The 14,991-nt window shown below is 47.3% G+C and overlaps 1 protein-coding gene across 1 annotated transcript; it reads right to left on the bottom strand.

The window, feature by feature from the left end:
• Window positions 1-7,473: 7,473 nt before the first annotated feature.
• On the bottom strand, window positions 7,474-10,072 carry LOC124663113 (proline-rich receptor-like protein kinase PERK1). Its single transcript, XM_047200856.1, has 8 exons — window positions 9,982-10,072; window positions 9,434-9,892; window positions 9,264-9,350; window positions 9,084-9,154; window positions 8,921-8,997; window positions 8,623-8,770; window positions 8,199-8,360; window positions 7,474-8,089 (listed from the first exon to the last, which is right to left on the bottom strand). The coding sequence occupies exons 1-8, from the start codon at window positions 10,070-10,072 to the stop codon at window positions 7,709-7,711; spliced, it is 1,476 nt and encodes a 491-aa protein (XP_047056812.1). The 3' UTR covers window positions 7,474-7,708.
• Window positions 10,073-14,991: the final 4,919 nt, after the last annotated feature.

Genomic DNA, 14,991 nt, shown 5'->3' with positions numbered 1-14,991 from the left:
CTCCTTTAGATTCTGCAAATTACGTCTTTTTGTTTCTTGTTCACTAGTTAGGCATAATGGAAAATAACAGTGAGCTTCTTAATCTATTTCCTGAGTTAAGACATGGACTGTTTGCTGCGAAAATTAAAAAACCTATGAAATCTTATTTGCATGCTAGTAGCAATGATATTAGTATGAACGCTTTGAACACCATTGTTGCTAATGATATGGAAAATTCTAAGCTTGGGGAAGCTGGTTTTGATGAGCATGACATTTTTAGTCCCCCAAGCATTGCGGAGAAAATTTTCTTTGATGATACTTTGCCTCCTATTTATGATGATTATAATGATAGTGGTCTTTTGGTGCCGCCTTCTATGGAGAGTAAATTTTATTATGATTATACTATGCCTCCTACATTTGATGAGAATGATAATGATAGCTATTTTATTGAATTTGCTCCCACTACAACTAATAAGATTGATTATGCTTATGTGGAGAGTAATAATTTTATGCATGTGGCTCATGACAAGAATGTTGTATGTGATAGTTATATTGTTGAGTTTGTTCATGATGCTACCGAAAGTTATTATGAGAGAGGGAAACATGGTTATATGCATCTTAATAATATTAAGTTTCCCCTCTTTATGTTGAGAATCTTGAAATTGCGCTTGTGTTGCTTTTCTATGCTTGTCACTTTGTTCTTCATGAATTTATTTGTGTACAAGATTCCTTTTCATAGGAAGTGGGTTAGGCTTAAATGTGTTTTGAATTTGCTTCTTTATGCTCTCTTTTGCTTCAACTCTTATTTCTTGCGCGAGCATCATTAAAATTACTGAGCCCATCTTAATGGCTATAAAGAAAGAACTTCTTGGGAGATAACCCATGTGTTTATTTTATTACTGTATTGTTGAGTCTTGGAAGTTGTTTACTACTGTAGCAACCTCTCCTTATCATGTTTTTGTGCCAAGTAAAGTCTCTATGGTAAGGTTGATACTAGATTTGGATTACTGCGCAGAAACAGATTTGCTGTATGTCACGAATTTGCGCAGAACTCTCTGTAGGTAAATCAGAAAAATCTGCCAATTTACGTGCGTGATCCTAAAATATGTACGCAACTTTCATTAGTTTTGAGTTTTTCCGTTTGATCAAGTTAAGTACCCCTATAAAATTCGTCTTTACGGACTGTTCTGTTTTGACAGATTCTGCCTTTTATTTCGCATTGCCGCTTTTGCTATGTTGAATGAGTTTCTTTGTTCCATTAACTTTCAGAAGCTTTGGAAAATGTCCAGAAGTGTTAAGAATGATTGTGTCACCTCTGAACATGTGAATTTTTATTATGCACTAACCCTCTAATGAGTTTGCTTGAAGTTTGGTGTGGAGGAAGTTTTCAAGGGTCAAGAGAAGAGGATGATATACTAAGATCAAGAAGAGTGAAAAGTCTAAGCTTGGGGATGCCCCGGTGGTTCATCCCTGCATATTTCAAGAAGACTCAAGCATCTAAGCTTGGTAATGCCCAAGGCATCCCCTTCTTCATCGACAACTTATCAGGTCACTTCTAGTGAAACTATATTTTTATTCCGTCACATCTTATGTACTTTACTTGGAGCGTCTGTGTGCTTTTATTTTCGTTTTGTTATTTTCATTCTCTGAATAAAATTCATGCTCATGTGGGAGAGAGACACGCTCCGCTTTTTCATATGGAACACTTGTGTTCTTAGTTGTGCTTTAATGTTCATGGCGAAGGCTGAAATTGCTTCGTTGGTTGTTATTTGGTTGGAATCAGAAAATGCTTCATATGGTTTGCAATAACTTGAAACTTGGCAATTGTTTTGAGCTCTCATAGATCATGTTTAAGCTCTTGCATCATGTAGTTTAATCTATTAATGGAGAACTACCGTAGAGCTTGTTAAGATTTGGTTTGCATGATTGGTCTCTCTAAGTCTAGATATTTTCTGGTAAAGTGCTTGAACAACAAGGAATACAGTGTAGATTCTTATAATGCTTGCAATATGTTCTTGTGTAAGTTTTGCTGTACCTGTTCATACTTGTGTTTGCTTCAAACAACCTTGCTAGCCCAAAACCTTGTACTGAGAGGAAATGCTTCTCGTGCATCCAAACACCTTGAGCCAAAACCCATGCCATTTGTGTCCACCATATCTACCTACTATGTGGTATTTTTCTTCCATTCCAAAGTAAATTACTTGAGTGCTACCTTTAAAATTTCATTCCTTTATCTTTGCAATATATAGCTCATGGGACAAATAGCTTAAAAACTATTGTGGTGATGAATATGTAGTTATGTGTCTTAGTTCTTATAAGTTGCTTGTTGAGCGGTAACCATGTTTCTGGGGACGCCATCAACTTTTTACCTTTATTGGATATCATGTGAGATGCTATGCATGTTCGTCTTGTCTGAGGTAAGTGTGATTTCATGATCAGATGGTTTGAGTATGCATATTGTTAGAGAAGAACATTGGGCCGCTAACTAAAGCCATGTATCATGGTGGAAGTTTCAGTTTGGACATATAACCTCAATCTCTTATGAGAATATTATCCGTTGTTGAATGCTTAAGCATTAAAAGAGGAGTCCATTATCTGTTGTCTATGTTGTCCCGGTATGAATGTCTAAGTTGAGAATAATCAAAAGCGAGAAATCCAATGTGTGTTTTCTCCTTAGACCTTTGTACATGCGGCATAGAGGTACCCCTTTGTGACACTTGGTTGAAACATATGTCATGCAATGATAATCCGTGTTATCCGAGCTGATTAGGACAAGGTGCGAGCACTATTAGTACTCTATGCATGAGACTTGCAACTTGTAGGAAGTATTATGCATAGCACATATGAATTATTACTACCGTTGACAAAATTGTTTCTATGTTTTCAAAACAAAAGCTCTAGATAAAAAATAGTAATCCATGCTTCCCTCTGCGAAGGGCCATTCTTTTACTTTATGTTGAGTCAGTCTACCCACTTCTTTCTATCTTAGAAGCAAACACTTGTGTTAACTGTGTGCATTCATTCTTACATGTTTACTTATTGCACTTGTTATACTACTCTATGTTGACAAATATCCATGAGATATACATGTTACAAGTTGAAAGCAATGGCTGAAACTTAATCATCCTTTGTGTTGCTTCAATGCATTCTACTTTGAATTTATTGCTTATGAGTTAGCTCTTATGCAAGTCTTGTTGATGCTTGTCTTGAAAGTACTTTTCATGAAAAGTTTTGCTATATGATTCATTTGTTTAGTCATCATCTTTTGTTAGCAATCTTTTGCTTCAGATCACTCTATCCATCTCATATGCTTTACAATAATGTTGATCAAGGTTATGTTGGTAGCATGTCACTTTAGAAATTATTTGTGTTATCGTTTACCTACTCGAGGGCGAGTAGGAACTAAGCTTGGGGATGCTTGATACGTCTCAAACGTATCTATAATTTCTGATGTTCCATGCTTGTTTTATGACAATACTTACATGTTTTGTTCACACTTTATGATGTTTTGGTGCATTTTCCGGAACTAACCTATTGACGAGATGCCGAAGTGCCAGTTCCTGTTTTCTGCTGTTTTTGGTTTCAGAAATCCTAGTAAGGAAATATTCTCGGAATTGGACGAAATCAACTCCCAGTATCTTATAATTCCGCGAAGCTTCCAGAACACCTGAGAGGGACCAGAGGGGAGGCCCAGGGGCCCCACACACGTGGCCGGCGCGGCCCAGGGGGGGCGCCCCCCTGTTGTGTGGCGGCTCCGTAGCCCCTCCGACTCCGCCTCTTCGCCTATTTAAGCCTCCCTGACCTAAAACCTCGACACAGAAAAACCACGATACGAGAAAAGTTCCAGAGCCGCCGCCATCGCGACGCCAAGATCTGGGGGACAGGAGTCTCTGTTCCGGCACGCCGCCGGACGGGGATGTGCCCCCGAAGGCATCTCCATCGACACCACCGCCATCTCCATCAACGCCGCTCGTCTCCCATGATGAGGAGGGAGTAGTTCTCCCCGAGGCTAAGGGGCTGTACCGGTAGCTATGTGGTTAATCTCTCTCTCGTACTCCAATACAATGATCTCATGAATTGCTTTGCATGATTGAGATCCATATGATGAGCTTTGTATCGCTATTAGTCTATGTGCTACTCATGTGATGTTATTAAAGTAGTCTATTCCTCCTGCATGGTGTAACGGTGACAGTGTGTGCATCGTGTGGTTCTTGTCGTAGGTTATGATCATAATCTCTTGTAGGTTATGGAGTTAATTATCACTATGATAGTATTGATGTGATCTATTCCCCCTTTCATAGTGTAATGTTGACAGTGTGTATGCTATGTTAGTTCTCGGTTTATTTTGCAAAGATCTATTATGCTCTAAGGTTACTTAAATATGAATGCCGAATGTTGTGGCGCTTGTTAACTCCGGCTTGAGGGAGCTCTTGTAGCCCTACACAATGAATGGTGTTTTTCATCCAACAAAAGAGTGTATGTAGCACAGATGGGAAGAAGTTATTATTTATTATGTGATCAATGTTGAGAGTGTCCACTAGTGAAAGTATGATCCCTAGGCCTTGTTTCCAATACTGCAAACACCTCTTACTTACTGTTCTACTGCATGTTTACTCGCTGCCATATTTATTTCAGATTGTTATTACCACTCATATCCATCTATACCACCTGTGTTTTACTATCTCTTCGCCGAACTAGTGCGCCTATACATCTGACAAGTGTATTAGGTGTGTTGGGGACACAAGAGACTTCTTGTATCTTAATTGCAGGGTTGCTTGAGAGGACTATCTTTGACCTCTACCTCCCTGAGTTCGATAAACCTTGGGTGATTCACTTAAGGGAAACTTGCTGCTGTTCTACAAACCTCTGCTCTTGGAGGCCCAACATTGTCTACAGGAAAAGAAGCGTGAGTAGACATCACTGCCTCTCGAGCGGCATATCCTACTCTTGTTGGGCGATAATTTTGCCCGGACTCACCGTTTCCGGCATAGCCATGGCCTGCCCCTTGGCTTTTTCTGCCGGCATAGTATTGCCCGGCTTTTTGTTTTCCGGCTAGAACCAGATCATACACTGTCATCTGTTGCCCATTTATGGTTTTTTCTTTTCTTCTGTCGGGATGGGGGACGAAGCCTGCCCATGCGAATTTTCCGGAGTTGTTCTAGCTTGTGAGGCTCCGACATCTTTTCTACTGCGAGCAACTTCTGCATTTTCTTTTTCAGCCATCGCTAGCAACTCTTTCAACCGGGCTTGCTATTTTGCCAGGGCATCACCCGACAAAGAATCACAAGCTTCCACCGCAGTTGTAGCGGCTTTCAAAGTTTTATCCGTACTGCTATACTTAGGTTTCTCTACCAGCCCCAAAGATGCCGACATTGTCCTACCGGAATGAACTTCCCGGCGCAGATCCTGATCTAAGTTATGACCTCTATGCCGGTTACCAGCTACTCTAGCAGGATTTCCGCTAACTGAAGCAAAGCCATGCGCATCATTGTACTCACGGAGGGTTAGGTTGAGCTCCTGCTAGGCTCGAATGATATCTGTTGCGTCGGTAAGCAGTGTCTGCCGCTGCGCCTCCAGATCGGCCTGAGTGGCCGCGACATCGGTGTTGTGCGTGATTGGCGTGGCCAACAAGCTCATGGCAGCTTGGAGCGGAGTTGCCGCCGGTGGCACGTTGGAGGTGCCGGCGATGTTTTCGTCCCGCTTGGTTGGGGGTTTTGCCGTGCGCTCGGACTTGGCGGGTCGGGTGCCTTCTTCTGCGGCTCCTTTGCCTGCACCAGCTGCGCCGTCCATCATCACCTCGACGCTGCCGGCGGCGCGGTCGGTGCGCGACCTGCGGGCAACTGCATACCTTGGTGGATCCGGCGCCACCAACACGAGTGATGGGTACCGGGGCTCCGGCACGGTGCCGAGGTAGACGCGGTGCGAGTCGAACTCGATGATGCGGCTATTCTTGGGGAAGTGGCCGCCGTTGGCGAAGCATCCGGCGTTGTCGTTAACGAAGTCCAGCGAGCCGAGGCGCTGAACGAGGCTAGATACCACACGCTCGCCGGAGACGGTGAGGAGAACCGCCCGGATATGAACTCCAGCAAGCGCAGCTGCTGGCCCCATGGTGGACGCCAACTGTCGTCGTGGTGAATCGACAGATGCCATGGGTAGGCTTAAGATAGGGGTCGGATGTACGCTTGACGATCCGGGAGAGGGCAAGGTTTAGAGAAAAAGGGAGATTGAACTTAGGCTTGTATTGATTTCAAGAACTTGGCCAATGGCCAGAGGTTGAAGACGTACGGCTTACAGGCCAAGTCCTACTCGCTACTGGGAAACTATCCAAGGGTCGATCGTCCCGCACAGGGTGTCCCTCCTCTCCTTATATAGGGGAGAGGTGGGTTACATGAGAAGAAACCCTAGGGGTATCTTTGCTGACCTAAGCTACTTTATAAAGCTTCTTTGGCTCCAGGGATGACGCTTCTGTCTTTAATCATAGGCTTGATGACCTCGTCCGGTCTCTTTTACGTTATCCTCCTCTTTGGCCTCAGGGCTTCGATTAAAGCTGAATTGCTTCGCTCATCTTGTCCTTTGGTTCTTGAGGAAATCTTTGACCGGGTGCCGACATGCTACAGTTGAGCGTATGCCGGATCCCCGGTATCTTCACTTGTGAGTACCGACTTCTTACCCTTCGTATCTCTCAACTTCTACTTTTGGGCATATCTCCGATTTAGATATCACCGGTTACCCATACTCCGGCATACCCCTCCTGTTATGCCGGATCGTACCAACTTAGCACTGCTAAACTGAACTTTTAGCATCCAGTTTAATCTTTAATCTGATATATAAATAGTTTATCATGACATATTTGTCATAGTCTTGACCTGCCGGGTGATCCCTCTAACATCATCTGAACCAAAAGACCCATCACTTGACAAATCAGTACGGTACGACTCAAGGACATCACCATGTCAAGTGCTCCAATGACAATTGACAGACCCATGCGTCGTTCAAAGACGAATCGTCTCCTTTATGTGGGTCTATCTACAATTATATCAAATGCTATCCAACTTGACTCTCCTACTCATTGCCCCTTTAGATTTGAGCGTGGGTGTATGAAATTACTGGAGGAGACCGAATGCGCTAGAGGACTCAAGCCTGACATAGAGAGGCATGTAAGCGAAGAAGAAAGAAGCAACCTCAGGCTACCGAACGGTTGGAAATATGCCCTAGAGAGAATAGTTGCTATTATTATATTTCCAGCAGCAAGAAGCACATAATAACCATTGAAATGTTGGTTATACATGTATTAGATAAGTTCAGTCTAGAAGCAGAAGACATGTGTTTCCCTTGTCAGCGAATCACTCTGTTGATCACTTTTTTCTGCAAGAAACATCAACTGATCAATAGTAAGTTTATGATCACTGATAGGTACTGCAAGACATTCCATAGCCAACTTCCCTAGCTGACAATTAAAGAGATTAGCAATCCTAAAAAAATCACATGAATCTGAAAGGAAAAGAACTTTTAACACCTACTGTATTTACGTTTTATTCATCCGATGAGTGGTTAATTACAACTTCCACCACCCAAAACAAATCACATGAATCTGAAAACCGAAGAACAAACACGGAAAGAAGAAAGGGGAACGAAATCCCAGTGGCAGCATCAGGTATGTACACGAGCAACGATTTTCTTTTATCATTGGCTCGTAAACTGTACGAAAATTCCGGCGTCTCATCGGTCATCACCCTCGGCTGGGCCGTCCGACCTGCCTGCTGGCGGTGGTGCGCCTGCTTAACCGCTCCGTAGTTCCGGGTCTAGCCTCGCCGCTCCCAGTTCTGTATGGGGCGTCTGTCATGTCCTCCGTGGTTGCCGCGCTGCTGGCCGTGTACTCGCTGGACGGGTTCAGCCCGTACTCGCTCGTCGGCGCGCTCTGCTCGCTGCTGGCGTACTCGCTGATGGTGCCACCGACCGTGCCACTCCCCGGGCCGAACGCCATCTTCCTCAGCCGCCTCATCTCGTCCGTGTTGGCGCCGCCTGACGACCGATGCATCGCGCTCTGGCCTGGCGCCATGCCGCCGTTCAGGTCCTCCGCCGACAGCTCGCCCTCCAGGTACCGGACGATCTGATCACATTCCATCGGAAGCAAGCTTGTTACTGATAGTGGTGTCCTCGATACAGTGTGCAAGTCGTGGCATGTGGAACGTGCGTTAGTCGGAGATTTTGGCACAAACCTGGGTCATCCGGGGGCGAGACCTCGCGGTTTGGCGAACGGCGGCGGCTGCACACGCGATGAGCCGCGCCATGTCGTAAGCGTCGTAGTTGGTCTCCAGCTTCGGGTCGATCAGCTCCTCGTAGTTTTCCTCCTCCGCGGCCTTCGTCAGCAAGGGCTTCGCCTATTCAACACAGAAGAGATGAATCTGTTAGTTACTACTTGTAGCATTTGTGGCTGGAAATATGCCTGGGTAATTAGTCGGATTAACATGATGGACATATACTACTTCAGTCATTGTTAGTGGTTCTCATTGTCTGATAATTTGAACAAGATCGAGAAAAAAATTTGAAGTAGACGCAGCCATCTGAATCACTGAATGTTCCAAAAGAAAACAAAAGCTTGCACACATTGAGGCGATAGTTCAGAGCATCATGGCAACTCACCCAAGAAACCAATGTTTCAGGCTGGTGATCTGAAGATTCCATGATAGGTTTCCTTCCCGTGATCAGCTCCAGAAGCATTACGCCGAAGGAGAAGACGTCGGACCGGTCGGAGACTTTGCCGGTGGCAGCATATTCCGGAGCCAGATATCTGGAGACACAAGTTTTGACAAGACAGGATTACTCCACGTGCATTTGATTCATGTATCAGCTAAGCGATCTTCCTAGTCAATCTGATATTCTGATATCTGTGGTACGCTGGCAATTTGTTGTGGAGTGCGGGTGTGAGCAATTATCTTACCCAAATGTTCCCATTATGCGCGTTTCGACAGCAGTCTGTTCTATTTCCTGGCATTTTGCTAGCCCAAAATCTGCAACCTGTATGTAACAGAAAGAAAGCATAAATAGACTGAAAGCAACTGAATCAGGCTATGCAACAGTGGTGTTGGGTTTTGATGATGTACCTTGGGCTCGTAGTTGTAATCCAGGAGGATGTTGGCTGCCTTGATGTCACGATGGATGATCTTGGGGTGACCTGAGATCAAAACCATCCAGTTAAGACCACAAGATTCTAATGTGCAATCTCCACCCCACAAAATCGTATTACAATGAAAAATGAGCTGAGCAAATGAGAAAGAACTCACAGTCCTCGTGCAAATACGCGAGACCCTTAGCAGAACCGACGGCGATCTTCCACCGCCGCGGCCAATCTAGCGTCGCACGACTGCTCCCTGAAACCATCACCAGACTCTCATGTCAGAGCAGAGCAGTTGCAAGAGGGCCATTCGGCGTACAATGGAGGTACAGTACATACCATGATGCAGCTGTGACTCGAGCGTCTTATTGGGGACATACTCGTAGACGAGGAGGCGCTGCTCGGCGTGGATGCAGAAGCCAACGAGGGAGACGAGGTTCTTGTGGTGCACGCGGCTGATGATGTCCACCTCCGCCCGGAACTCCTTATGGCCCTGCCCGCTGCCGGCGCGCAGCTTCTTGATGGCCACCTCCTGCCCGCGCACAGTGCCCTTGTACACGTGCCCGAACCCGCCCTCTCCAAGCAGGTTCGCCTCCGAGAACCTGTCCGTCGCGGCCGCCAGCTCGTCGTACCCGAACGTGCCGCCTGTCAGGGCCGGCAGCGGCGACCCGGGCGTCCCGCCGCCGCCGCCGCTCTGCCATGACTGCATCAGCGGCGGCGTCGACGAGGGCGTCGTGGACAGCGCGTGCGAATGCTGCAGCGGCGTCGTCGGCTGCCTCGGGTCGTAGAAGAAATCCGCTGGCAAAAGCACAAACACATTCAGAAACAATTTGAGTTTCGGATGACATTGACAGCGTGTTCAGTTTCTCGATGGAATGTAGGAGCACTAGCTACAGAAGTGGAGCACTGATCAATGTCGCAACGCTGGCACGCCGTGGCGCAGCGCGCGTCGCAGTCACCAGCTCCGTGCCGTTGCATCAGGAGAGAATGGCGCACTAACACCGCGTGTTTGTTGCCGTTAGTTAACGCGTGGTGGTTGCCCGCACCACGACGTCACATGATGTGGCGTCGCGGAAAAAGTCAAGAATGGCGGTCTCGCGCGCGACCGGGGCAGGCGGTACGTAGTAGGCAGTAGGGGCTGTAGTACGATCGTGTGCGAACGTACCTGGGGTCCCTAGCGGCGGCACCCTACGGCGGCGGCGGCGGCGCTTGGACACGACGCAGAAGATGAGCACGGCGGCGAGGCCGAGCAGGACCACCGCGCCGACGGCCACGCCCACGCCCACCGCGGTGCTAGACGAAGACTTGCCCGACGTCGTCGGCGCCGCGCCCGCGGATGACTCCGGCGGCGGAGGCGGCGGAGACAGCGTTAGAGGAGACGGCGGAGGCGATGGCGAAGCCGGCACGTTGTTGGGGGGCGGCGGCGACCGGTTGGCGCCAGGCGGCGGGGGCGATGAGCCTGGCACGTTGGCGGGGGGAGGTGGGGATGCCGATGGCGGCGGCCTGCGCGGAGGAGGAGGTGACGGCGTTACCGGTGTTGGTGTTGGCGTGGGCGTTGGGCTTGGTGGGGGTGGCGACGGGGACGGCGTTACCGGCGTTGGCGTTGGGGTTGGTGGTGGTGGCGACGGGGACGGTGTAACCGGCGCTGGCGTCGGCGTCGGCCTTGGTGCTAGTGGAGGCGGTGGAGGAGAAAATACCGGCGTAGGCGGCGTCACCGGGGGCACCGCTACCGGAGGCGGAGGAGATGGGGTCACCGGGGGCGGAGGAGATGGAGTCACCGGAGGCACCGCGTCCGGAGGAGGAGGAGATGGAGTCACCGGAGGCGTGGCGCCGGCGTCCGGAGGAGGTGGAGACACCGGAGGCGTCGAGCCGGCGTCCGGGGGAGGTGGAGTCACCGGGGGCGATCCGCCGGGAGGAGGTGGAGTCACGGGGGGCGTCCCGGCGGCGTCCGGAGGTGGTGGGCTCGACATGGTGGCGCGCGGTCGTGCGCGCGAGTGGCTAACGTCAAACTCTCGGCACGGCTAGGAGCTGCGACTAATATACGGACAGAAGACTGGCGAGGCGAGGTGCAACAACAACTGCGATCGACGACATGACATGTATGAGCTGGACGCAGTTAGCCTAACCATGAATGAGTTGGTTTCGCTTAATTCGGCCGCGTAGAAACCTTCTCCGCGGTTTTGCTTGCTGGGTTCAAGCGACAGCGACGGCAGGATCTTACGTCTATTTGTTTTTTTAGATGATCACACGGGTTTTGGGCTGCCCTAAAAGAATAATATATATGTAGGCTTGTCCATTTCTCTTCGTTTTCAAGCATCCACTCTCCAGGAGTTGTTAGATAAGATTGACGTGCCAAAGTCAATGGATAATGACGGTCATGGCGCCTCGATTATTATTTGTTGTTAGCGTTGGCTTAGCGCTAATCATGCTGAGCAGCTTCGGATTGACGGACGGACCTGGTCAGATCGATATACGGGCGAACAGCACGCGACGCGACCAGCGGCTTCAACAGCTTGGGCTGCCCGGCGGGTGCAAGCAACGACCATGGCCGGACGGACGGCCCGTTGTCATTGCGTGTAGTGCTAGCCAATTAAAATGCCCTACACACTATCCTACTTGCCCTGCTGCTGACTAGGAAAAGAGCACTGTGGCTGCTGTGGAGATGAACCGTCAAATTAAATAACAATTCTATTTCGTTTGAAACTTTCTAGTTTAAATTCTACGGTTTTGCTATGTCTCAGTCAACTGACATTTTCTTAAGTCTAAGTCACTTACAAAAAAGTACTTGAGTTGCACTTTTCTGTTAAAAAAGTGCAATTGCACTTTTCTGCCAGAAATGTGCAACTGGACTGAGTTGCACTTTTCTTTAAACTGCAGTTGCACTTTTCTGAGTTGACTGAGACTTAAGAAAATCTCAGTCAACTGAGACATAGACACACCCTAAATTCTAACCCAAAATTCAAAATAGAAATTCTCATGTTGAACTGCTCCATCTGTACATGCTCGATCAACGCGAGGTAAGCACGTGCATGGGCTACTTTCTCTCTATCACACACGTTGATTTAATCCAAACCTTGAGGGAGTAGGAGCGAGATTATGGTGGAATCCCACCTGACACCTTAGCCATGAATGTCTGGATTATAAGATCGGCTCTGAGCCGTGTGTGCCGATTCCATTTCCAGTAATTCCGATCTACTAAGAGCAAGTACAATAAATCCTTTCTCAAAAAAAAAGTACAATAAATCCTACTAAGCTGGCTATAAGGATTAAAATAGTATATTATTGCTTAGTTGGAGGAGAGAGAGGAGGAGAGAGGAGAGTGGGAACATCATACGCAAGCGCAGCTCACGCACGCGTCTTCTTAGGCAGTTTGTGAAAGTGAAAGGTGGGCTATATATTGATAAAGTACTACATTTTTATAGCTCACTATTGTATATGTTGACTATAGATGACATAGTAGTTGGTTTATAGCCAGCAGCTGGCTACACTATTGGAATTGCTCTAATTGAAATCCTTGATGCAGAGGTACCATCACCATCACCGTGTCGTAGCACCAGGAGCGAGGAGCGTGCGGACTCGCCCTAAGAGCAACTCTAGTAGTTTTGGGATGAGTTTCCAAAATCGGATAACTCGTTATTCGGTTTTAAGATAAATTCGTGTCCTAAATGGATTCCGGATGTACCCGTTAGCTCCCATCCTCGTGGTATATACCCAGGTCGGAGGGCTGAATCGGGGTCAACAACCACATTTTCCCTATCTCGTGCCGCCTCCTTCGCCGCCTAAATCCGCCGAACTTCCCCCTCTCCAACCAGCAATTACGGCTCGCCCTCACTGTGGCCGGTGAACACCTCCATGGCAGCCCTGTGGGTGGTGGTCGGCGTCGCCGAGGGGCCCTAGGACCTCCAGATTGGCGAGGCCGCACGACAGTGGCAACCTCTCTGTCGTCGAGTACCACAAGCGGCAAGACTGGTTCCGGCGTGCGACAGTGGCAACCTCTCTATCGTCGAGTACCACAAGCTGCAAGATTGGCTCCGGCGCCACCACCTTTTAATCACCGGTAATGCTACCACCGATGCCTCCACCAACACCTTCTGTCACACGACTTCGAGTACTAGAAAACACATATCCAACACCCCTATTTGACATATCCGAGTTCGGATTATCCGGGATATGCTAGAGTTGTTCTAACACGACATGCGCAGTTAGTTAACACGTTTTTTGGGGTTTTAACACGTTGTTGCGCGCACTACAACACCACTTTATCACATTGGGAAAAGTCAAGCTCGTGTCAATAAAGGTGGTCTCGCGAACAAAAAATGAAGTCTACATTATGTATATGTGGACGTCCGGGGCTTATCATGGGCATCCAATTTTACTATAACTACTCCATCCAGATCGATTTAACAAGCATGCAAGTAGTTTAAGAAAATACTTTAACCATTATTTTGGTCAATAATATATAAATATTTTGTCACAATTTTATTATCATTATAAACGTTTTTCTAAATATGAATGTAATGATATAGTTTTTTTAGATATATAATTCATATTTTGTTGACCAAATTATTAGTCAAAAAATTTTCTTAAGATGTGTACGCGTCTGTTAATCTGTACCGGAGGGAGTAGAAAGATACCCGCACCTAAAGATATCCTTTTTAAGTACTTCATTCTATAAATAAAAAGGTATAAGACAATTGAAGTATGAATTTTTCTACATAAATATGCGAAATTCAACTCGTCATAATAGTCGAGAGAGTTAAATTTGACTCTTGGGGAATTTTTTGTTTGTACTTGACAAATAAAACTTGGTGACATGCACTGTATGGCTTCAAAAAGTAGATGACGTAGGTTGCTTGTAAGAATGTACTGTTATTAATGAATGTTAGCGAAGATGACATGTGTAATTGGTTTGCTAGAATAGTGAGTGATATGGATAGCTTGCACGTTGAGATAGATAATCATAAATAAATGTTAATGAGTTTTGCTTTAAAAGATATACTAGAAAGATAACCGCACATTGCCGCGGGTCTCTTTCAAAACTTTATTTTGTAAATAAAAGGGTATAAGAAGCATGAAATATGATTTATCCAGAAAAGAGTACATAAATAATTTATTCTATCACAATAATGAAGAGGCTAAATTTAATTAACCTGAATTTGTTGTGTCATTGGCGACTAAAAGATGGTGATGTGGACAATTATATGGGAGAATATATAGATGACGTGGATATGTTGCATGTAAGAGTATTACTATCATTAATAAATATTAGCGATGAGCCGATGATGACATTGACATTTCCTCGAAATAGGCATTCGCCCCGCTTTATAAATAAAGCCGCAACGGCCGAACCGATACATGGTGGAGAAGAGAACCTCTTACAAAGCAGATCAAAGGATAAACAAAAAAGAACAAGGAAAACCAAAACTAGCGACGACATTGGAACAGACCGAGTCGAGTCGGGGCTCCACAACGACGCCCCCAAGAGGGTAACGACACATTACGCTGCCGTCGTCGAGACCGCGAGGTCTAGGGTTTTCACCCGGAGCCGTACCGCGGGGAGGGTACCCACAACGACGCCCCCAAGAGGGATACGACACCCGCGGGCATCGCCGTCGTTGGCGCCTCGGCGCCGAGCTTTCGCCCGGAAGTAGCCTCACACCACGCCCGAGAACTCAGCCGCCCGCTGCCCGCTAGGAAGGTTCCCAAACCACGATCTGGGAGCTGCCACAGCTGAAGTGCCGCCAACACCAGGATCTCCCGCCGTCCGCTCCACGCCATCCTCATGGCCGAAGAGTGAGACCACCACCACCGCAACGTTGCCCGCCGTAGAGCCAACCGCGCAGTCCACCTTCCGGGGCCGCCGCCCCGGCATCCCACTAACTCGAGCCCATGGCCTA

This window comes from Lolium rigidum, chromosome 6 (genome assembly GCF_022539505.1).
Source record: "Lolium rigidum isolate FL_2022 chromosome 6, APGP_CSIRO_Lrig_0.1, whole genome shotgun sequence".
Taxonomy (NCBI): Eukaryota; Viridiplantae; Streptophyta; class Magnoliopsida; order Poales; family Poaceae; genus Lolium; species Lolium rigidum.
This window is presented reverse-complemented; position numbering and strand designations above follow the sequence as displayed.

Excerpts from the sequence above, each read along its gene's own strand:
- LOC124663113 (XM_047200856.1), bottom strand. The coding sequence starts at position 10,072 with ATGCAACGGCACGGAGCTGGTGACTGCGACGCGCGCTGCGCCACGGCG. Across the intron at positions 8,771-8,920 it reads CGCATAATGGGAACATTTGG|ATATCTGGCTCCGGAATATG; the intron begins GTAAGATAATTG and ends TTGTGTCTCCAG. Across the intron at positions 8,090-8,198 it reads CTCGCCCCCGGATGACCCAG|ATCGTCCGGTACCTGGAGGG; the intron begins GTTTGTGCCAAA and ends GAATGTGATCAG.